The sequence below is a fragment of the Nelusetta ayraudi genome, unplaced genomic scaffold, assembly GCF_046127955.1.
Source record: "Nelusetta ayraudi isolate G7.1 ecotype Tasmania unplaced genomic scaffold, CSIRO-AGI_Nayr_v1 ptg000131l, whole genome shotgun sequence".
NCBI lineage: Eukaryota > Metazoa > Chordata > Actinopteri > Tetraodontiformes > Monacanthidae > Nelusetta > Nelusetta ayraudi.
In genome coordinates this window covers 413,689-437,435 of record NW_027466181.1, presented here as the reverse complement: position 1 = coordinate 437,435, position 23,747 = coordinate 413,689, and the positions used below count along the sequence as shown (strand labels likewise).

The 23,747-nt window shown below is 45.6% G+C and overlaps 2 protein-coding genes across 4 annotated transcripts; one reads left to right on the top strand and one right to left on the bottom strand.

Moving 5' to 3' along the window:
- Positions 1-409: 409 nt before the first annotated feature.
- Positions 410-12,190, top strand: eva1ba (eva-1 homolog Ba (C. elegans)). Of its 2 annotated transcripts, none has more exons than XM_076050966.1 (4): positions 410-758; positions 9,102-9,263; positions 11,017-11,131; positions 11,218-12,190. In XM_076050966.1, exons 3-4 carry the CDS (start codon positions 11,065-11,067, stop codon positions 11,652-11,654), a joined length of 504 nt encoding a protein of 167 aa, XP_075907081.1. In that variant the 5' UTR covers positions 410-758; positions 9,102-9,263; positions 11,017-11,064; the 3' UTR covers positions 11,655-12,190. The 2 variants fall into 2 exon arrangements, with proteins under 2 accessions (XP_075907081.1, XP_075907079.1); XM_076050964.1 differs by having other exon boundaries at positions 411-758; positions 9,102-9,254.
- A 1,389-nt stretch (positions 12,191-13,579) lies between these two features.
- On the bottom strand, positions 13,580-23,017 carry sh3d21 (SH3 domain containing 21). Of its 2 annotated transcripts, none has more exons than XM_076050977.1 (17): positions 22,842-23,017; positions 22,137-22,294; positions 21,967-22,024; positions 21,636-21,745; positions 21,200-21,290; positions 21,036-21,097; positions 20,892-20,931; positions 20,418-20,512; positions 19,936-20,037; positions 19,577-19,628; positions 17,608-17,658; positions 17,405-17,522; positions 16,507-16,675; positions 15,583-15,648; positions 15,277-15,470; positions 14,876-14,939; positions 13,580-14,767 (listed from the first exon to the last, which is right to left on the bottom strand). In XM_076050977.1, the coding sequence occupies exons 1-17, from the start codon at positions 22,843-22,845 to the stop codon at positions 14,735-14,737; spliced, it is 1,467 nt and encodes a 488-aa protein (XP_075907092.1). In that variant the 5' UTR covers positions 22,846-23,017; the 3' UTR covers positions 13,580-14,734. The 2 variants fall into 2 exon arrangements, with proteins under 2 accessions (XP_075907092.1, XP_075907094.1); XM_076050979.1 differs by having other exon boundaries at positions 22,838-23,016.
- Between the last annotated feature and the right edge of the window lie 730 nt (positions 23,018-23,747).

Here is a 23,747-nt window from a genome sequence, read left to right as displayed (position 1 = left end):
TTTGCAACGCAAACAGCGGCCTCTTTGTTGCCGCCTCCATCCTGTCGCGCTGCACGGAAAGAAAGGAAGAAAAAAAAACTCTGGCTAATTTGCCAGCGCTCGGTTTTGAACTTGTTTCCCCTCACAGCAGAGGGAACAGCCCCCCAACCCCCCAACACACACACACACACACACACACACAGTGGATGCAGTCACAAAAACCGCTGCTCTCCCTCCCTCCCTCCCTCCCTCCGCTCTTCCCACTGCCTGCCCTTTTTAGGCTGTTCCTCTCCTTTCTTTTTTTCCATCTGGGGGGTTGGATGGGGGAGGAGTGGAGTGGGGTGGAGAGGAGAGGAGAGGAGAGGGGGAGGGGAGTGAGTATGACAGCTTTTCCTGCTTCTCGTGGATTGGAGCCGGGAGTGAGCGAGGAGAGAGAGGAAAACTCTGTTACTCACTCTGTCTCTAACTTTGAGAGGAAGTTACCACCTCTTCCCTGGACGCTGCACACACACACACACACACACACGCATACGCTCAAACACACACACACACCACTCACTCACACTCACTCACGCTGTTCAGGATCTGCCCACAGCAGAAACAGGCAGTAGTGAAGGGAAACAGTCGGGACTCCTCGTCGTGCCGCTTTGATTCCAACAGAAGTTTTTCAGGAATTCTCTGGAAGGGGAAAAAAGAAGCCCGATGTTTGCAGTCATCTTAAAGTTTTTGTTGTTTTTTTCTGTTCCCTGTGAGGTGCCTCTGTCTTCATCACATCACTGGTGAGTGACTTTGACAGCTTGTTTCTTGTAAGCGTGTGGCTTCTCTGTCATTTTCACAAGTGATGCTCCTCTGTTTGTGTTTCTTTACTTTCAGTTTCTTTGATCTGCTCGTTGGACATGAACGGTTTAAACACATTTCGTATTAATTTGCGGCTGTAGTTTTGGCAGTTTTCTGACGAGTAGCGAGTGTGTTACTGAGAGAGAAAGAAGGAAAAAAGCTTCCATGTCTTGTAAAGTTTAGACGTCTGTTTCCCATCAGTGCAGCTCCAGTGAGCTGTTAACGACACATGAATCATGAAATCCTCGTGTTGTTGTTTACACTCTGCTGACACACACGGAGGTGAGGCGGTTTTTACTACTGACAGACCGACAACTCTGCAAAGTGTCAACTGCCCCCCCCCCACCCCATTTGCCGTTGGATCTTTGCGTTCATCAGCTCGGCTTCAGCTGAACATGCATCCAGTGAACTGGAAGAGCTTTAAATAAAAGGAGCTGATGCAGCACTCCGGGGCTTGCAGGGTGGCTTTCCTGTGCAGCTGTGCAGCGGCGGCGCTTGTTGTTGTGGTGGTGGTGGTGGTGGGGGGGTGCCGTGTGACCGTTAATACCTGTCGCCTTGTGACAATCAAAGCAAACATCCTGCTGCGCTTTTGTTTCCCCGCTCCGCAGCGGGCCTAAAGCGCTGACATCACGAAACCAGAGACAACTGGATAGATGATGAGATGGCCTTAAAAAAGTCTCACGCGGATTTAGCGCACATGGTTTGATCATGGCTTTGTTGTTTTGTTTTGTCACATCTTTCATCCGCGGCTCCTAAACTCCATCAACGCTGGAGAACTTGCGTCTGGTCTCCTCCAGCTGCCCGCCGGACGTTTTGCGGTCAGCGCCTCCTTATCAGTCAGCGGGAGGTGATGGGTGTAAACCTGATCTCCTCTCTGGGGTCTCCTTTAATTTACACTCTTGAGTGGACTGGCGGCTCTCAAGCTGTGCCTCCTCCGGCCGATCTGATAACCCCAGAGTGAAGAAACCCCTCGGAGGCTGGCCGGGAAGCTCTGACTCCTCGGTGAACCCCTCTGTGTGCTAATCAGGCCGCTGGACTTTTCCTTTTTCCCAGCGGCCGGCCCAGCACTGGGCCCTGTCTGTATATCTGCCCCGCGGCCGATCGTTGACTTACCTCAATTACCTCGGCAGCCCCCACTCTGTCCGGAGCTCCTCCCCCCTCGCAAATGACCCGTCGGGTCAGGTCACAGAAAACAGCCCACATCCTTAAAAAACTTCCAGATTAGATTTTTGTTTTTCCATCAGAAGATTTGCTGTCAGCCAAAGTCTAATGTTCCCTAATGTTCCCTAAACCATTAATGGACACTTTAAAAATAAAGAGCCTCTTTAACAGGATGGAAATCTGCCGGGAATAACTGAAGGAATGGGTTTTAATAGTTTTTTTTTACTGACAGAATTCAACAAAGGTGTGACCTTTTACTTTGGAAAACCTACAGCAGGCTTCTGTCTTGAACTCATGCCTCTGGCCACAGCAACTGTTTGGTCCCAGCTGGAATAGTAGGACTAAAGGTTCCTGGTGCTTTTTGCTGAGGAGGAACCTCAATTGATTGCAGCTCAAGACAGCACTGGCATTACGAACGTAGCACAACCATGAAAGAATTATGATGCGGCTGCATGGTGTTGTCATGATAATCAGCTGATCAACACGAGCTGATCATCAGCTGATCTCTGTGAAAGAACTCTGGCCGACAACAGTGGTCCATTCAAACATCGGACTTCTTTTGCTGCTGATGCTCCTGGAGGTGCTTTCCGTAGAGACACAAAGTGTTTCACAGCAGCAGGAATCACAGCAGCTTTGACAATGCGGTGCTGTTTGTCAGTGACATAATGACAGGAGCCGTGTCGTGCAAACACCTAAACGACGGAATTGTGTGTTTGTCCCGCCACAGCTCTGATCTCACCAAAATTAAGGATGGATGTCACAGGGAGGAACTGTGATGCAAACTTTGTTTCATTGGTGGATGCTGACCTTTCTATTTCTAGTGCAACCCTTCCTGCTCTGAATTGGTCTTTTATGGATGTTGTAGGTCTGACATGTTGAGCTCGGCTTCTTCTCCCACACACACAAACAGACTCCAGATAAAGAAATAAATTGGCTCACAAGGAAATGACTTGCATGGTGATGGTGAACGTAAAAGGTAAATCCGCTTGTTTAAAGTCTTAATCTCCAAAGGGAGTTGATTAATTGCAGTCTGGAGTCGCTTCTAAACAGAAAATAAAGGGGATAAAAAAAAAACAGGATGTCTCTGAAGATAAGAACCAATGTCACCCCACAGCACTGAGACCTATTTTCTTGCCTCGCAACCCTCTAACTAGCCTGCCAAACACAATCTTTCATCTATTTACCACCAAAACCACATGACAAGCCGTTCATTTAGCTCCACTGGCTCTTCTTTAAGGGATAAGAGAGAGCAGACGTGTCTGTCAGAGCTTCTGTTGGCTAATCTTTAGTGAAAATAGAAAAAAAAAAGTACATAAAAGGTTCCCGGGCCACCCTGGTGGCGTTGTTGGTGTTTCTGTTTCATTTGCCAATAAATGGGAGTAAAAGTTAAAACTTTAAAGCATTTTTAAAAGATCGGGCGCTGAATCTGTCGTCTTTGTCTTACGTCTCTGCCTTTGTACATGTTTGTATGCAGTGTGCACACATGCGCATGCACGCACGCACATACACATACACAAAGCCACCTGTGGTTCCAGTTTGGCTTCCCGCTGCCACCAGCGTAGCCCCGTTTGCCTGATTGGTTACTATGATAACACTCGCACGAAGATGGCACACAGGATATCCCCGCTTGATTTGCACAGCCCAGCATTCAGAGTTTCGCCTGACACCAGGGACACATCTGGCTGCTATTATCTACTTGCCCCTGCTTAGTCCCCATATCACCGTTACACTCCCATTATATGCCATGACCAGCAAAATATGCTCCATCGTGCAAATGCGTTCATTTTTTTCCTCCAAGGCAATGATGCACGAAGCTTCCAAAACCTTTCTCCGTTTGTCCCGCTGACTGGAAAAGTTTTCTTTCCTTTTTTTTTTTCCTGCCAAGCTGTTGTTTGTTGAGTGCATGCGTGTCGAATAGGGAACATGCTCACAGTCAAATACATCAGAGCTAGGAATTAAAAAGAAAAACAACAAAAAAATCAAAACAAAGGAAACAAAGCTTTCTTTCAGAGCTCCATCAAACACTTGGCCATATTCAGCAAACACTCACGATAGTGGAGGCGCCAAAGACTGCAATCCTTAACAAACGGTGCAGGTCAAAATAAAAGATCACTTTTCATCCAGATGTCCACATATTTGACTACAGTATATATGATCGTCATATAAAACTCAATGGTTGTTGGATTATACTTGTTGCGGAGACTGCAGTTGTAGGGAATACATCTCCAAATCATCAGCTCATCCGTTGAACCAACTTCCAGTAGGCAGTGTTTCCAGATGGATCTCGACATTTCATAGGATTCCATAATCAATCAGCTTCCTGCTCAGATAACGAGATGATAGGTGGGATGAACCGTATTCGAAACCAATGAGGAAGACCAGGAAGTAGAAGAAGATACTTGGATGGCCTTTTGTCTTGCTGTTTATTTGGCAGTCATGCCTGCCTGCACCAGGAGGAAGCATCATACTTTGTAAAACAACAGTAGTGAATGGGATTGGCCTCCACATTAAAGACAAGGCTCTTTTTCTAACCAATAGAAAACAATTGCGCCAGATCAGCCAATCACCCGGTGCCTCTGAATTAGCATCTTAGCAGAGGGTGAATGATTTTCCTGACGTTTGAGTGTCAGAAAATGAGGCGAAATCCCCTCCGTGATTCATTTTCAATGACCGCGTGCTGCGGCACGTCACGCCACAGCCGTTGCAAAAACACGTGAGGGCCTCCACTTAGACCCTTTGCTGTGTTTTGCATCAGCTGCAACAGAAACTAGTGCAGAAAGAGTGTGACATTCACCAGAGGCTCCTCACAAGTAATAACTGTTTTAAGAGAAGGTCCAATCAGATGCCCTGACCACACATTAGAGCAACAGCACTGGCATTAAAGCATCACCTCAGTGCATTATACTTTATATTCGGCAGCAGCTCGTTCGGGTTCAATGGCTCATCTTTGAGTCTTGTAGCTCTGACTCGTGAACTTTGCTGGAGCCTTTCTGGGTGTGCGCTGGCACTCTCTGACATCAGGGTCTGACTCCCTCAGCCCACCTGAAATTCCACTTCTCATTCCCTGATGGTAACCACATGCCCATTCTGTCCAAGTTCAACTGTTTTTCCTTTCAATCCCTATTATGCTCCTGCAATGCTTGGCGAGATAGAAGCAGCCCGAACAGCTTGATCCCCCCCCCCCATCTCCCATCTCCAGTGGACGCAAAAAAAGAACATACGTTTTCTTCAGGATCATCCTATGAAACCTTCTCGGATGTGACGGATATCTCAGTGCAGCCTCCAGAAGAAATCACCTCCGCCCCGAGGACCTCCCCAGAGCACTTTTGCAGAGACTTCGAATAGTTTGTTCAGCAGTTTTAGCAATCTGACCGTTCAGTGCTTGCAAAACAACCAACTTGCTCCTCTTCAGTTGCGTGGGAGAAATTGATTTCCCATTACTTTTTCTTTTCTTCTAAGCTGTTGTACACTTTTCTGGCTGAATAGCAGTTATGCGCGAGGCTGCCCAGGCAAATCCAACTGGGAACTTTCTGGATTTGGTTTTTGGATAGATTGCAGGTGTCGGAGAGGCTTTGCAGCAAAAATCCAGAGGAAACTTTTGTAATACAGTTTCAGATTTTTTGGCAACTTGAAGGCTGCTGTCATCAGTTATTGAAAGAATTTGAACTCGGTTTAACGGCCTAATGTGTAACGATCTACTGGCATGAAGCAGAATGAATAAATGCATATCCCATTCTACCCTGTGCCCTTTTTAGAGGCTGCAGCCTGAAATATGACAGAATAAATAGAGGGTGTTGCTGCCCCCTGTTGCCAACAGGGAAGAAGAAGATATCAATGTTTTTAGTCAGATAAAACTAAAAAACTGTTGTTTTCACTTGCTAGTATTAAGCATTCACATTTGCAATCTGCTGTCTTACCAGTAGATGTCACTAAATCTCAAACACTGGGCCTTTAAAAAGACAAAAAAACAAACAAAGGATTGAGTCAGTATATTTATTTAAAGGGGCAACATTTCACATTGTGCTCCAAAATGCTGAATTAAACAACCTTAGGTTTGTTTCTGGTTGTGGTGGCACATTAAGACCAGATTACGTTTCATCTTAGCAGCAGCCACCCGCTCAAAGCAGGAATGTTTTAATGGATTTCGTTTGGAGTTGTTTTGGAGAATCAAACAAACTCTCTGGGATCCCCTTGATGAGGACCACAGTTTGCAGTTCAAAAACCATACGACTGAATGAATGAAAATTCTGTCTTTCAAGCTTGTCAGGACTCTGCACATTAATGCAGCACAGAAGAGAAAGAGTGTGTGTGCTTGGAAATAATTATCACAGCTGCACAGAAATCCAATATATAGAAAACATACCTTATCCTCTTTGACCACAGTGTAAGGGAACAACACAGGCCTGCTTTCCCTCAAATACTCTGAACTTTTAGAATACCCCTAAAAGTTCATGGTTTGGATTTTTTTTTTTGTGGTACTCCATAATTTGATATCATGTAAGCACTGTAGAGAACTATCGTTGGAGGAACCAAGTGGCCAGTTGCCCCTTAAATCATCTAGACGACCAGTATCCAGCTGATATATTTAATCTCACCATATTTATCTCAGACACTGGCAGCGATGCTTGAGCAAGGCGTCAACATGGATGTTGTTCTTACAGGAAGGGACGAGCTGCGCTGTGGAAAGGAAAGAAAGGAAAGGAAAGGCCATTGTGGTTATCTCGGAGTGAATGATAACCAAAATATCACGCTACATAACTGCTCAGAGTTTTTGTTTTTCTTTTTGTTTTTTTCACCCCTCCGCTGGGCTCCCGCATCCAAACCAAAGCAAACAATGCTCGGCCAGAAATAGAACCTGACCTCCTGTACGGCCGCAGCGCAGCCGCACCACAATGTGCTTGGGATGGCTTTAGCGCGAGCGCACGCTCCGCCACCATCTGACAGGAAAAGCTGACTGAAGAGTTTAGCTGTGGCTTCATCTGAGGTCACTCTATGTCTGGATTTCTGTATGAGAATAAGACTTTCTGGAACCATTTCCGTTTCAAAAAAAAAGGATGTCTGGAAGGGTTTTTTCTCAGGATACGGAACCAAGAGAGGACAGATGATAAGATAGAAGAGAGAAAAACAGCCTCCGTGTCACAGGACCTCAGATTGAACACCGAGACATGATTGTGGTGATTATGGCTGGGTTACAATGCTGTTTGTGGTCGAGTGTGTATATTCTTACTGATTAAAGGCCCTATATTGCGCAAAACTTACTCATTTAAGGTAGTGTTGATTCATTGATTGATGCAGATAGCTTTGCTACCTCCACCCAAGTTTTGCGACAACGACCCCAACCAGGCATTGGTTCCTCTCTTTGGGCCCCAACTGTTTTTAGTCCCCTTCTAAACTGTTTTTTAGCCTCCTGTGGGACTTTGCACTCCTGTTGGAGGCCGTAAACAGAAGAACCAGATGCAAGTCCAAGATGGAAAAACAAAGCTCTGAAAATGGGTGTAGTTTGGGAACTTTTAACAATGGAAGGCAGAGGAAAATTACAAACCCATAAATTGGAATTAATGCACCAACCACTGGAGTTGCAGCACGGCTCTAGCTGCAGAACGAACAGCCTGGTCATTTTCACACACAATGAGAAGAGACTATTTGGAGTTTTGGTTGGAAGGCGTGCTGGGTTGTCATCCCAACAGCCGTGTTTCCCTGGAGGTGTGTGATGCAGCCCGTTGTGTCCCTCTCTGCGATCAACCCACCCTCTTCTCAAGACCTGCAGCATTTTCAGTCCAGCAGCATCTGCAAAATGACAAAGCAAATTGGGTCACTTGGACAAGGCGACTGCAAGTTGAGTCACAGGACAGAGGGCGCAGGAGAAGGTCTGGATTTGATTTCCTCTGTGGGGGTGAAAGAAAAACACAACACAACAACAGGGCAGGGTAATTAGTGTTTACATTAGGCCTTAAAGCCCCGTCTCCAGTTGTTATGAACCCGCAGTAACACATTCCTGGCTCCTGATGAGGACTCGGGAGCTTGGCCCAAGTTTGTGGCTCGGCAGGAGTCTGGTCGTTAACTTTGACCTTGGCTGGTTCCAGTCACCGACCCACGTTCCTCAGCCCTGGACAGCCACGTGCAGCTTCTATGAGCAGCGAGGCTCCAGGACTCTGCAGGAGGGAGGATAGGAAGTTGCTCATCGTTGAAAAGGAAGGAAGGAAGGGAGGAAGCTCGCCAGGAAGACAGCGCGGAGGTCCGTCCCCACTGGTGGCCAGAGTCACCTCGTCCCCGCCGGGAGCCGGGGGGGGGTGGCCTGGCAAAAGTGCGTCGCCATGGCGACCGTCGCTTACCCTCTGCACTGCCTCAGCCAGGCGCTGTGCAGTGTACATAGGTTCTGGCAAGAGTCAGCAAGATCAGAATCTGGCCTGGAAAAGCAGAGGGGCTCTGCAAAACCAACCGCAGCTGGCACAGGAGCAGCTTCCCCAAACAGGCCGGCGAGGCAGGAAACTTCACAGCGCAGCATTCTTTTGTTTTTTCCCCCTCCCCGAGTCGTCCACCTGGCACGTCGAGAGCAACAACCTCATGCAAGCTACAAGGTTTTTATAGAGCGAGGCGAAGCTGAGGGTTGGAGCTCCCAGGGACACGGTTTGGCTCTCAGAGTTGCAGTAAACCTGCAGGTTTTGTTGCGCTTGGCTCCTCCGCTTTACCTTTCTGACCTCCCTGATGTTTGACAGTCACATTTTTTAAAGTGAGATCGTTGATTTGGAGTTGTCTTTTTTGTTGATTTTGTAACGGAACAGGAGCAAAAATTGAAGCGACTATATTTTCAAAACAAGACCAAAGTGTTTTTAGAAATTTCCAAACCAAGACCTTCCGATACCGATAAAAGTTTAGATGTTTTCAAGGAGTCCCCCCGCTGGCTTCTGTGTCATAGCAGCCTCTGCTCCCACACCAAGTGTGTGAGTCCAAGACAACCCCAGTCCAAACCTCCTGACAGACTGAAAAAGCCGCCTGCCAGTCCTGTGTATTCTGCAATAGCCCTGTCATTGTTTGCACTGCAGACGCCTCAGTGAGTTTGGATCTAATATTGCTCTGTGTGTGTGTGTGTGTGTGTGTGTGTGTGTTTGCGCTTGTCTCTTCAGCTTGAGGATCAAAGATCACAGAACCTGATTCGGCAGCGAGGGAGAGAGGAGAAGAGAGGAGGATCCTGAATCTTTGTTTTTTGCATCCATTCTCCAACTTTTCGCCGCACAATGATCCAGGACTGAGCGCCGTCTTTGCAGTTTCATTGAGCGGTGAGTTACGTGAGTGTTGGTTCTTTTCTTTCTTGCTTACTCTTGGTTTGTTATTTGTTTGTTTCTGTTCTCCCGTGATTCGGGCCACATTGCACACAGTTTGCACTTGTTTGACGTGGTTAATGTTTGACTTTGTTGAAGACGGTAAGATTGATGGCTTTGATAAATAATGTGGGTTTTCATATCACGCGAAAAAAAAGGTTAGTGGTTCTACTCATGGGGCGAATGCTAACACAAATTTGAGGTTGGTTCAATTTTGAGGACATGTGGTTCGACTTACAGAGCTGAAACGCTCAGGTTTGGAGTCAGGCGGTGTCCGAGTTGGTCGTGATATCACGTGAAGAGAATGTGTCCCGTTTCACAGCCAGCCACAACACAAAGCACGTCAGAAGAGCCTCAGTTTGTCATTTCAGTCTCCGTGAGGGGTTTGATCATCAAAACAAGGAAAAAGGCAAACAATACATGCTGTTTGACATTTTATGTGGATGCAACATGGACTCATGGGAGCTGTTTGACACGCTAAGTATCCATTAGGATATTTTAAGTATATTTTCTGGGCCAAGGCCCAGAAAATATCCCACAAATTTGTAGTAGTAATAATGATTAATAATTGAATATTTAGATGTTAATTCATGAAAGAAATCAAGGCTTCTTGCCTTTTTTAACAGCTTTTTCACATTGTTGCTGTGAACAACCTACATGTCTGCTTAAACAGCATGAGGTCACCAAGAAAGGGAGGCGAAAGTTTGTGAAAAAGTTGGACAAGGCAGCGCAGGAAAGAAAAAAAAAGAAAAAAGAAAAGCTGCAGATGGTTGGCGGAGTGAATGCCTCTGAAGCACAGCAACACATTATTCCTCATGGCAAAAAAAAAAAAAAAACAGTAGGCGGGACCATGTGTGGAACGTATTCTTGAGTAGCACACAATTTCAAATCTTTTAAAGGTTCCACATGATGCAAAATTCACTCTAGCATTGTGTTCTAATAATAATATGTCTCTGCAGGCATCGACTCTGGTTTGGACTCTTTTTATAGTTTTTCATGCAAGTGAACAGGAGCATCTTCTGAACGACAACCTCACTTTTTCACTGCTTTTCCTTTAAAATGTTGCATGCTGTTCATGTAACCTCTCCCCTGTCGTACACACACACACACACACACACACAATAAGTCGTAGAGGAAAAGTGAAGATCCTCTACGACTTATTGACTGGGTACAATCTGGTCCCTTTAAATTTTGTTTCTTTGAGTTTGTTTGGTGTCATGACTACAGGGCAGAAGCGTTTTGGTCCGACAATGAGGACACACAGTCTAAACGTCATGGATACAGAGTAACCAAACAGTGCAAATAAGCCAACATCACACTGGCCTTTCAGTCTGGGCTCCTCGCCGCCATGCGAGAGTCCCATCAGGCTGGAAAAAAGTCCTCCGTGGCTACTTGGAAAATTGACCGTTGGCCTCTTTTATGGGGATCGGGTTGGGTGGGGGCGGGGTCGGGTCGGCTCGGCTCGGGGGGGAATATCAGAAGGAGGAGTGCCATGTGCCAAATGCGTTATGAAGATCCCAGTGGACGGTTTTCGGAGGACACAGAGCAGCTTTTGTCTGACACCCGTAGGCCTCGTCCCGCCCCCTCCAAGACACAGAAGAAAAATTAGTGCATTCAGTCGCTCTGCAGAACTCGACCCGTCGAATGGTAGAACTGGAAAACCCACCTTGGACGGCAGCCACACATACAAGCAGCGGGTCATGTTTTCATTGTCTTTCAGGTGTGAAGGTGGGGGAAAAAGGAAATTAAAAGCAAAGCCAACCTCGCTATGGAATCGACGAGACAGGAAATGGACCTTCTGAGCAACAGCATAGCTGCGTTTGCACACATCAAAGGTGATTCCCCCTGAGTTCTGGTCCCAAACAGTAACTGCAGCCTGACTTGATGAATGTGATTTGACCTCTCTGTTGTCCCCTCTCAGCCAACCCAGAGAGCTTCGGCCTGTACTTTGTGCTGGGCGTGTGTTTCGGCCTGGTGCTGACGCTCTGCCTGCTGGTCATCCGCATCTCCTGCAAGCCGCGCACTCGTGCCGCCGCCACCGCTGGCGCCGCCACCTCCTGGCCGACCGAGAAGAAACATCTGAAGGACACCCAGGAGGAGGACGAGGAGAGCGAGGACGACGAAGACGACGCGCCGGTGCCCGTGATTTTGCCCAGCACGGAAATCATCCCAGTGGGGAACCACAGCAGCCACTCGGACGGAACGCTGAACGTCAACGTGTTCACCTCGGCCGAGGAGCTGGAGCGAGCGCAGCGGCTGGAGGAGAGGGAGAGGATCATCAGGGAGATCTGGAGGAACGGGCAGCCGGATATCTTGGGCTCGGGAACGGGGACGATCGGACGCGTGCACTACTACTAGCGGGCAGGAGGGATGCGTTCACCTGGGAAACGGCTCCATGTGCCCGTGAGAGCCCGCGAGACTTGACGTTCCAGGTCGGATCAGGTTCGGCATCACGGCAGCTGGACGGCGGCAATGCCACCCGTTGCCGTTACGACGCCGGACACAAACTAAATGACATGATATTGCACTTCTTGTGTAGCGGTGTTATTTTTTTAACACAGTGACAACACATCATTGATACAAAAAATGTGTTAAAGACTCATTTAAATGTACAGAAAGATGCAGTGAGTTGAACTGATTAAGTTTGTTTTTTTTCTCTTTTTTTGAATGACAAAAATGCACACAGCTATGTATGAAATAGGTGAGAGATGGATGGTATATGTAAGGAAAATGTATACATTGTATGTTGGAATGAAGATCCTTGAGACTTGCGAACTTGTGTATCATGCAGTACAAAAGAAAACATTTCAAATTCTTTAATTTATGAGTACACTAAGCCTGTCTGTTTCCCAGGAAGGAAATAAATAAACTTGATGTTCTCTTATTTTTCTTAATTCTCAGATGATTATTTGTACCTTCAAGCCAAGCTCACCCTGACCGTAACCCCAATCCAACTCCAACCCAAACCCCAACTCTAACCCAACTCCAAACCCAATCTCAGTTTTAACCCAACCCTAACCCCCCTTTAGCCCAAACCCAACTCCAACCCAAACCCCAACTCTAACCCAACTCCAAACCCAATCTCAGTTTTAACCCAACCCTAACCCCCCTTTAGCCCAAACCCAACTCTAACCCAACTCCAAACCCAATCTCAGTTTTAACCCAACCCTAACCCCCCTTTAGCCCAAACCCAACAACAACCCTAACCCCAATCCCAGCTGTAACCCTGCCCCAATCCTAAACCCGATCCTTGCATTATCCATAACCACAAGCCCAACTCCAGCTCTAACCCTCACTCTATCTCTAGCAAAATAGCTACCCATTAACTCAGAATGACATGAAACATGCTCCTAAACACTTTTTCAGAGTAACATTTTGTCCACCATACAAAATTTTCACATTTTACCAGTTGCTGTTCATCTCAGTGGGAAAACTTCAAATGTGAATAACTCCTCGCTAAAACATAATTGAGACTTGGTAACCTAATCCATCTGATAACATTTGACCCTTCTCAACAAGCCTTACCCCAACCCCAACAAGATCAGGTAAGGTCTCAGCCGGATTGGCTGTAATGCTTGCCAATCAAACTCACACAAAGAAGCTCTGTGCACCCTCAATTTAGTTTTAAAGTGAATTTCAGTGTTTTCCCACTCTAGCTATTGAGAATTGTTAAAGGGAATTTTCATTTTTTTTTCCAAAACCTTTAACTTTAGCAATGACTAAAACAAACTGTTATGTCAAATTATTTATTTATTTATTTTGGGGGGGTTAAAAATGTGTTTTTAATATTAATGGCGTCATCTATATACATAAGATAAGGGCACGCTAACCACAGGGTTATTGTTCTTGCACATTGCTAAGGCATGCCGCCCTGCTTTCACCTTTATCTGTCAGCCCCCTCTAGCGGTAATACAGCGGAACTGTAGTGTGTCAACGTCTGCAGCAGTTCCATGCCATGTTTTCTATAACTATATATAGAGTACTCATTTCATCTGTTTTCCCTTTCTTGACCTGATATTTGATCCTAGAAAGAAGTAGTAGGTAAAACTCCTCCCACCTCTCTGTATCCGTGACCTGCTGTCAATACATACATACTTTCCTCCCTCCAACATTCTCCATATGAAAGCCACTGCTGTTTTAAAGGGGTACTTTTCAGTTAGCTGATTTATGACCATGGTGTCAGCTTGCATTTGATTTCTGCCTGCCTGCCCTCTATTTCTGACTGAAGCTCTAAATCACAGCAGCTCTTCTTTTCATTTCCATATTTTAGGATATATTCAGACTTTTTAATTCCACCAGGCAACGTTCATAACTTCAAACTCTTCTATAAATGAAAGTTGTTTAATTTAGAAGTCTGCTTCCAATGTAAGCTGCAGCCATTGGAAGAAATATTCACCAAAGTTCAACATTTCTCTGGCAGGTTGTTTCCGTGATGTTCGATGAGACGCTGCAGGTTTTGTTTAAATTTGCCCGCCCCCCCCCTCCTTGATGTACTTAATGACCATTGTTCAACGTATAGCAGCAGTTAAAAATAGAATGTTCCCATGGCAGTTTCAAGAGCAGACGCCCTCTGATGAGCTCCAGATGCAGGCTACATGTGGGCAGTGGCTGCTAACCAAATCTGTGCATCTTTTTACCCTGAAAGCCTCCATGGTCCAACGACCGAACGTTGTTGGATGCAAATAATCTTTTTCAAAAGTCCACATCCAACACAGTGAATGAGTGTTATGAGTTTTCATGGTGAGTCATTTTTATATATGGGGAAAAATTCCAGACGTTTAAACTCAGTATTCACTGAACAGCGCCAACAGTGACACCCAGTGGATCAATAAAATATTACGTTTGATAAATAAAAAAAATAAACACAGTGACACCCAGTGGATCAATAAAATATTACGTTTGATAAATAAAAAAATAAACACAGTGACACCCAGTGGATCAATAAAATATTACGTTTGATAAATAAAAAAATAAATTAAAAAAAGACACTCCAGTCCTTGTTTTTGATAGCAGTGTATCAAAATTAAAATTAAAACACCTCCTTTAATTACTTTACACTGTATTCAAAGTCATTTTAAAACACTTTTCTGCTATGTACATTTATGTTACATGTCTTGCTGAGGTGTTTATACTGAATATATTTTTAAAAAGCACATTAAGTTCTGGTACTCAAGAAAATGTCTGAGACAGAGTAAAAACAGTGTAAATTCTAAATCATTTCTGGAACCAAAAAAGCTCCAGCAAACCTGTATGTAAAATTTAACAGTACAGCACACCAGTGAAGTAGACCCGATCAAGTTTCTCCAGTCCAGTGAAGGATTAGCTTGGTGCCACGTCTGACCAGACTTCCTTACGGCCTCATTTGTTCCGTTCGGTCTTTAGACACTTGGGTCAAAAGTTCCGGTGCACACGTCTGTGTCAGACAGCCAGTGTCACGCTTAATGTCTCAACTTCAAACTGTGCACTTCCTCCTGGATGGGCAATTTAACAAGAAAGAAAGAAAAAAAAAAAAAAAAGGAAAAACGATCAGTTGCGTAAAGGGAGCGCAGCGGGCGGTTGAACTCTCGTCGTCCACTGACCTGCAGCGCCTGTCGCCTGGTTCGCTCCTCCCTGAGCTCCTCTTTCACCTCCTCCAGGTCTCTCCTGGTTGATGACACAAAAACAATCAAAAAAGGAAAAAATAGATAAATGGATTCTTCTTGTTTTCCTAAAAAATAAGAATGCTGGGTCTAAATTTCACATTTGCACTGATGTTGTTTGTCTTTAAAGGTCCCTTTTCAGAGCTTTATTTCTACAGTCCCTCGTTCCATGGCCTTGTAAATCAGCCTCTGTGACATCACAAAGGGCTGTGCCTGAGCAAAAAACAAAGGAGGTAAATTGTCATGTTTTCTCAAGTCTTAAAAAAAAATTCTCATGTCGTGGGAGATTGCTGACGTTTTCTCAGGGTTGTTTTTTTATTTTTTGTTTTTGCCGAACTCACTCGTGCCGCGTCTGCAGCAGCTCCATGGCCATCCGCAGCTCTTTGATCTCAGCGTGCAGCTGCTCCATCGTCACTTCCTGCTTGTGCACCAAAACTTCGCCGTCCACCATCACTTTGGGCGCTGGCGGTCGGACTGCTGGAGGCGTCTTGGGCCGAGCGGGCTTGGCTGTCATCGGTACCAAATGGTCCACCGCCTGCAGTGGAAGTAACAGCGTACAGGGTCAACCGCGTGAAAATGCAAATACTTCATTTCGCCTTGAGAGGCTGGCTGGTAGTGCAATTGTTTGTTACAAATGTGTTTCAAACCTTTGGCAAATCAGGCGTGTGGGACTTCTGAGGCGACGCTTCCGGCTCTGGCTCTTCAACGGCACCCTGGGATTGGAAAATGGCACCACCGCCTTCATTATGTGTCATTTGCCGCGTTTCCATCGCAGTTTTTTTTTCCGCAAAATAACAGGGAAATTTGAAAAATTTTGACAACTGTGATTTGCATGTGTTTTCATTGAATGGTGTGAAGCGCATAAGCCGCAATTGTCTTGTTGGAGCAAAATTCAAAATATAACAACCATTCTTGCTGTCAAGAATGGTTGTTATATTTTTCTCTTTGATTCCTTGTAAAAAATATTCCTCTTCCTCCGTCCGTTTTTTTTTTACTTAAAGTGAACTGGTCTCGTGACCCTGTACGTCACGTCCCCGGTGATATGTAAATGCGAAAACAGTGTGAAAAAACCATGACACTTTTTGGCTGCCGTCCAAGGTGGGTTTTCCAGTTCGAGCCATAATTGAGAGTTTTTTGAAATTTAGGAGTTTCCATGACTTGTTTTTTTATTGCAATGTTTAGGTTTTGCGCAATTCTAGAGGGTAATGGAAACACAGATATTCTATCAATGAACCAAACCCTCCAGATCCTGTCAGTTTAACTGAATGTAACGAGACTTGTGTGCGTTGCTTGATTCGTCAGGTAGAAAAATCTGAAACATCTAAAATCTAAAACTTGTCAGCGAGAGTGTTTGGAACGTTTGAACGAGGCTACTCGGCTCTTTGCTTATATGCGCTAGCGCGTGTTTTACACTTTGGAGAACTTTTCAAAGCGAGAACCTTTGCCTGTCGCCGTTCCTGTCAACCGATCTTGTAAAAGTCCACGGTCATTCACACAAAGAACCACCATGTGGTTTTGTCAGTGGCTCCTGCTGCACCCTCCTAGCGAAGTCATTACTAGACGGGACTAACTTGGGCAGCAGTCACCAGGGCTGACGGTGGTCTCCTCTGCGGAGGCCTGGCTCTGTTCGCCGTCAGGTGACTGAGCTTCTCCGTCGGCCCATCCATGGTATCGAAAAATTCAGAGTCCTTCTCCTCTTCCTCCTCCGACTGCTGCTGCTTTGCCAAGACATCGTTGTTTCTGCACATCAACACAACATTTTTTAGAAAAAGACAAGGTGTTATTCACACTCTCAAAAGAAAATAAAAAAAGGGGGGGGGGTAGTGGGGTAGCTCCATTTTTGGTTTGTGGTTTCCTTCTGACAAGCGGCTGCAGGTGCAGAGCACGGAAGCTTCAGGAAGTTTCGGTGAAGGTGTTTGACTTGTGTAGATTTCTGCAGAAGCGTCTGACAGACGGCTGAGGGCTCCGAGCTCTGGGAGCTTTATATGAGCACTCACAAGGGTTTTTCGGGAAAACCCGAAAAGACATGTTTAAAAAAAAAAAATGTTTGCCAGCCGTTAGCACAGAGACAAGGCAGTTTCTGTTTTTCTCAGCCTACGTCGGCCTTTTTTTTTTTTTTGCTCAGGAAACAGGAAATGGGCCGCTCTCCTCTCGCTCAGGCCCAATCTGACTCATCCCAGAGTTTCCAGCAGAGCGTCTGAAAGGTCGGGCATCCTGTCTGTCTGTCTGTCTGTCTGTCTGTCTGTCTGTCGCCCTCTTTTATTAGCGCCGCTGCGTCAACTGGTGGCGGACGCTGAAAACTTCCAACGCTTCCGATGTTTCCAGAAAAAGCGTCTCATATATTTTCAAAGGCCCGTCTACTCCAGTCGTGTGCACACTAGAGTCACTGTTTGTGTGCGTCTGTGAGCTGTAACACACTGTCCACAGTGAGAAGTTGTTGGGGTTTTTTTTAAATTTATTTCCACTCACTTTGGTAGCACTCTGCCGGGTTTGTCTTTGACGGGAGGCGGACTGGGCCTGCCAAAGGACGGCAGCTTGAATTTGGTGGGAGGGTTGCTTCTCAGGTCCTTGGCCTCAGGTTTGTCATCTGCAGAGCAAAATCAACCACATTGCTGCTGCGTTCGGCTTTTCTAAGGAAGAACATGAGACAAAAACGACCCAACGGTTTTCACCTTTCGTCTTTGCCAGGCCGCCTCGATCCATCGCCGGGGCCACTGTCCTCACTGAGGAGGGAACATGAACGTTAAAACAAAGCGCCAGATATTCTCTAAAATTGCACAAAAAAAAGAAAAGAAAAAAAATCCAATCGCATATTAAATAAGTCAGGTTTTTTTTTTTTTATTTCAAAATAAGAATTGTAATAGAATATTTAGAAAGCAGCAAACGCCTTCTTGCTCTGCTCAGAAAAAAAAAAATCCACATTTCATGCAGTGGAGGCTTCAACCGACTGACACTTTTTACCTCATTAACGTCAACATTTTCAATGACATCATTTGTGCGATCACTTTCATTTTGACAACAGTCAGTACGGCGAGGTTGCCAGTGAAAGGTTGCGTGAGATGTTTTTGTAGAGTAAAAAAAAAAAAAAAAGAAAACGCCAAGAAAATATACTTTTATCATAGACTCCTATTCCTTTCAATTGCAACAGCGCTTTTGTGTTCAAGCAGTCGCACCGGTGAGCCGTGCACATCACTGGAGGTGATCGGGTCACAGCTGCGTCCAATCGCGCTGCAGCTCCTAAGGATCCCTACAAGTTCCTACGGGACTGTCGCTGCAGGTTATCCCAGTTCAAAATCCTCCATCAACCAAAAAGGAAATTCCACCCATGACCATATTCCATCACGCCATTCATCTCAGACGCTCAGGTTTCAGCTCTGGCAAATATGCGCGGATAAAGAACAAATCTCACTGCACAGCTTTTAGGAGCCAAGTCAAGCAGGTGACGGGAAGACGGAGGGCCTACCTGCAGCGTTCCGACCATTGTGTAACATTCCCACTGAGGCTGCACCTCCACACGGCAGCGTCGCTCCTCGGGTTTGTAGTGAAAATCACAGCGGCAGAGAGCTACCACCACACTCCCCACCCCCCGCTGCTGTTTCCTCCAAGACTCCTGAGTCTGGTCACATGACCAGTGGAACCCTCCCCCCAGCTCAGTCTGAGACTTCCTGTGATCTGCAGTGAGTGGCATCGCTCGGAAATTATGCCGCGATACATCTTCCATTGGCCCTGTGGTAGTGTGTGTGTGTGTGTGTGTGAGTGTGTGTGTGTGTATTACTGTGACAACGTCCTTTCACGCCCTGTCCTGAGAAAACAATATTCTATCCATACAGAGGAGGCATATATTAAAAATATTGACCTACATTATTATTATTTATCAGAATATACATATGTACATATGCATATATAAATATATAAATATATATGATATACATATATATATACATATATATATATATATTCTTTACACATACATACTGTATATATATAGGCTTTGGCTGCTCTTTGCAAAACATAGTTACGCTACACTTGCCACCACCTGCCATGAACCTCGGTGAGAAGCCACTCCCTGCTCAGCCACCTGGAAGATTTGTTTTAGATAATAAAAAAAAAAACAACAACTTGAAATCCTATTTTGCTGAGCGAAAATTTTTCATTGTTTCACTTCCTCTCTATTACCACTTCCTTCACTTTACTTCTTTTTTTATTTTGTATAACCACCTGTCCATAAAAAGTAACCATCTCAATAGTTGCGCAACACCAGCTGAGCTGCTTCAACTGTTTGCTCACCTCTTAAATTAATAGTCAGCATTACTTTGTGCGTGTGTGTGCGTGTGTTATGTCGATAAAACAAAAAAGACTTAGCTTTTTACAAAGGCCTTTCCTTTGCCTTTTTTTTGCCTTTTTTTTGTTTTATGCTTTATGTACAATATTTTCTCATCTCGAGCCTGCCCAGACTCTCCTCACACTGCCAAAAACTACTGAGAAAAAAAAAGAAGCTGCACCTCAGGGGAGCGACAACGTGCAAGATGTAGCCACAGCAATAGCAACAGCGGTGTTTGATCACTGCATCAGGTAGTATCAGTAAATGACACTACCTTCTATCACCATTACATAACGTATCAGTGCATGCTATTGACTTACCTGTGGGCTTCCTGTCGATTGTTCGGGCAGGCAGTTGACTCGCGTCTCCAGACTAGAGAAGGCGTGACAGAAAAAGCTCAGGTTAGCATGGTTAGCACGGCTAGCACGTCCTCCTTGGCAGTGATTGACACTTTACAACCTCTTTCCACCGGGGAAACTTTAGTGAGTCATTCCTGGGCAGAGCAATAAACCCAGGCACTAACTGACAGCTCTGTGGCTGCGGTTCAACTCAGTTGCAACCACACGACGATTTCAAAATAAAATTTAGACGAGACTTGGATTTCATTTTGGGGTAAAACACAGACACTGAGTTCTGAGGTGGTGAGGGTCGGACCCAACAAAGGGGCACAACAACTCACTTCAAGATTCTCCATCGGCGGTATCACCATGACAAAGTTGTCGGGGAAGAAGCCGCAGCGACCGTTTATCTCTCCCTGCCACCAGCCTTCATCCTCCGTGTCCTTCACAAACAGATCAGAGTCAAAGCATAAGTTCAAACAAAGTCCCGGCGTCTGCGGTGATGGACAACGAAGGCACAAATTAAGCCTGGATCTCAAAAAAGAAAGCAAAACAGGTTGTTCTTATATAATTTCTCACGACTGCCAAGTGTGCAGCAGGTCCTTTCAAACAACAACGTGAATCATCTCGTAATCTCGGTCAGAAACATTTTTCCCCAAAGTGACTCGACCGGTTTGGCCGGAAGAGCGGGACGATAATTCTGCCGCCACCGGGGAAGAATGTGAGCCTCGAAGGACTTTGTGATCCTGTTTTAAAGAGCACAACCTCATGAGAAACGTGTCAACAAAAGGGAAGAAAAACAAAACATAACAAACAAGTCTACCTTTTTCAGTACCACGACAATTTCTCCTTTCTTCAGGTCCAGCTCGTCCTCGGCTTTGCCTTTGTAGTCAAACATGACCTGGCAATACTCGGTCACTGCGGAGACACATCGGCTGAAAGCGTGAGCGACACGATGGCTGGGCCTTTTGATTTTTTTTTTGATTTTTTTTTTCAGAGATAAAATGTTTCAACTGTGAGGATTTATCAAGCTTGGATGTATTCTTTGACTTAATGTGGGGATTAAAGTAAAAGAAGCTCAAGTCCCGGAGGGATTTTCCTCTAACTTGAGTCATCGAGCAAGTGACAGACTCCTTCATACGGTAAGTCAGACAGGAGGAGGAAACAAAGACATGAACTACTTGTCAATTCTGTGTCATTCTTTAAATAGAAAAGATGCACAAGAAAGCAAACAGTTTTCATAATAAAAGACTGGAGACGTCACAACAAGATGTGAAATGACGTCATACTGACTCACCATTTTTTGCTTTTCTTCTCACACTTGCCTTCTGGGAATTCTTTACCAAGGAAAAAGAAAAAAAAGAAACCACAAAATACGTTAAGGTTCTTATGACATGAATATATTTTTTCAAAAAAATAAAATAAGTAACGCTATATGTACCTCCCTGTTGAAAACTGCATCAGCCAGCCTGGGCCTGACCTTGCCCTCGCCGTGCTTGACATCTGTAAGAAAAAGGAAGTGTGACCCACGACTGCAACAATAAGTTGAACAAAGCCTTTGCAGGATTCGGCTCCGACTGCGTGTGAACGAAAGAGGCCGCCAACCTTTCGGGAGAACGAAAATTTCTTTGACGAAATTTGAGGGGAAGGCTCCCACTTTGCCGTCTTTCATCCCCATCCACCAGCCGTCTTCAATCTGTTGGGCGAGAACTATAGTAGTTAGTTAGAGAGCAACCTTGGGTGCGCGCAGACGCAGTTCAAACAAGGCCTGTGAGCCTGAACTATAAAAAGAAGATGAAAGTTAAAGGACCATATGAACTGATTAGTGCTGCAGGACTGGTTGAACGCACGTCTCTGAGTGTTTGCCAGCCGAGTGTCACGCAATCGAGCGTTGTCATTGTTTCCAGTCAGCTTTACATACAGTGTTGACACAGTAACTGAAAGTTGAAGGGTGACAAACTACAGGTTGGATCAGCAGTGAGAGAGAGAGAGAGAGAGAGAGAGAGAGAGAGAGAGACAGACGGAGAGTTGGAGCCTTCACCTCTCGGATGATATCTAGAATCTCGCCGACGTCCAGCTTCAGCTCGTCCGGATTGGTGGGGGTGTAGGCGTACGTCACCTCGCACTGCCTCATAGAATTGGGCTTCTTTACTGGAAAAACAGCGAGGAGAAGAGCAAAGAGGTCACCAGGGGTCAACAGCAGTTTGTGCCGATGGAGAAACTCGACAGGCAATACAAAACATTATAATCACGGCAGCTATGGAGAGGATGAATTAAATTAAAAAAAATACATTTGCAAATACGCCACAGGCTATCTTATGTTTTCACGATAGATAGACAGACAGATTAAATTGTGCACTTAGTTTTCATACTTTGCCTGATGCTCCGAGGCTCCCTCTTGCTGTCACCGGTCAGGTATGCTGGCACCTCCTTTCATTAAAAATAATAATAATAAAAAAAAAAAAAGCGGTTTACAGCCAAGGCCACGTGAGCCAGCATGGAGGTAAAAAATCACTGCCAAAGCTCGTCGTCGCAGACACACCTTGACAAAGTTTGCGGGGAAGATGCCTTTCTTCCCGCCCAGCTCGCCCTGCAGCCAGCCTTCCTCTCCGGCCTTGCTCACGCCTTTCACCACGTCGCCCGCCGCCACTGTCAGCTCGTCTGGCATGGTGGCCTTGAAGTCAATCAGCACCAGCACCTCTGTGGCAGGCAGGCGGGAAATGGGGCAGAAAAAATTTGATATCTCGGCGCAGCAGAGAACAAGGCTGGCTCACACTGATTTGCCCTGACATGCCCCCCCCCCCCAAAAAAAAGGGAAAATAAAGGGCAACAGAGCAATTGTCAAGTCATCCACCAACCCTCCCTGTTAAGGTGGACACGACAATTGTGGATTTTGACATTGAGCCAACATCCGCAGCTTTCTTACACTACTAATCACACCCTGGGTGGGAATAAAAGCATAGTGTCCACTGTGGAGGACGAGGGGGAAGGTGAGAATTTAAAGCAGTACACAGATTTTCTTCTTTCTTTCTTTCTTTCTTTTTTTTTTTTTTAACACTGACACAACAACAAAGCAGTTGCTCAAGTTCCCTAGAAACCACACGTTCCTCTGTCTGCAAGCATTTCCCTACTGCTGTCGTTTTGTCCTGCGTGTGTGTGTGTGTGTGTGTGCGTGTGTGTGCGCGCGCCCGCGCGTTTAATCAAATCTAATAACCATTTTAAAGAGAGTGTGATACTGTCGACTCACCCATGGCGGCTCGCTGCAATTCCCTCAAAGGCGGCTGACAAAGGCGCGAGTGGAAGGAGAACTACTGGGAGGCTGCGGTCGTGTCGCGAGTCTGAGGCGCTGCTGAGACGGCCCCCTTCCTCCAAGTCAAACATTAACATTGAGCAACGTTTCCTCAGGCTAGTCGCGGCAAGAAGTAGGATGGCGCGTGCACAGGCAGAGGGGACGGGGGAGGCGGGGACGGAGGGAGCAGAACAGGTAAGACGGGTTTATTGTCAAGGAACAAAGTTCGAAGTGAGCCAGGCGCGGAGGTCGACCTGAGAGCACAGCTGGTCCGGTGTGACGCAGGTGAAGTTGTCGTGACAGGCGCTAACACCAAACTGATTTGGCTTTTGGTTCATGGCGAAGTTAGCTAGTCAGGTGAAACCCAAAATTACGCCATTGTTATTGTCTTTGCTGGGAGTATGGACGTTTTTCCGGTGTGTGTGTGTGTGTGTGTGTGTGTGAGTGAGAGAAGGAGAGAGAAGGAGAGAAGGAGAGAGAGAATATTGTTCTGCAACATGTCAATTACAGAAAGTAGACCCGCCCATGTTTTCGTTAATTAGTCTTTTTTCTTTTTTATCAGTTCCTGTCATAGAAATTCTGCTATGCAGGTCGACGCGTTCCTCTTACGTACTTCCTGTTATGATGTTGCATGATTTACCTTTCAAGAGTTCAAAACCCTTGTGTGTGCTAATACAAATTAAGAAGGAGGATAATTTCACATGCGACCTTAGGGTCCTGATTGGCTCGGCTCAGCCAAAGGGCCAAAGGTTCATACTTATATATGAATCTGAAACAAATGTTTGTTTTACACCTTTCTTTCTTTCAGTCTTTTGTACAGTGATTCCTGAAGGGCACCTGTAGAGTGATTCCTGTTCTCATTAT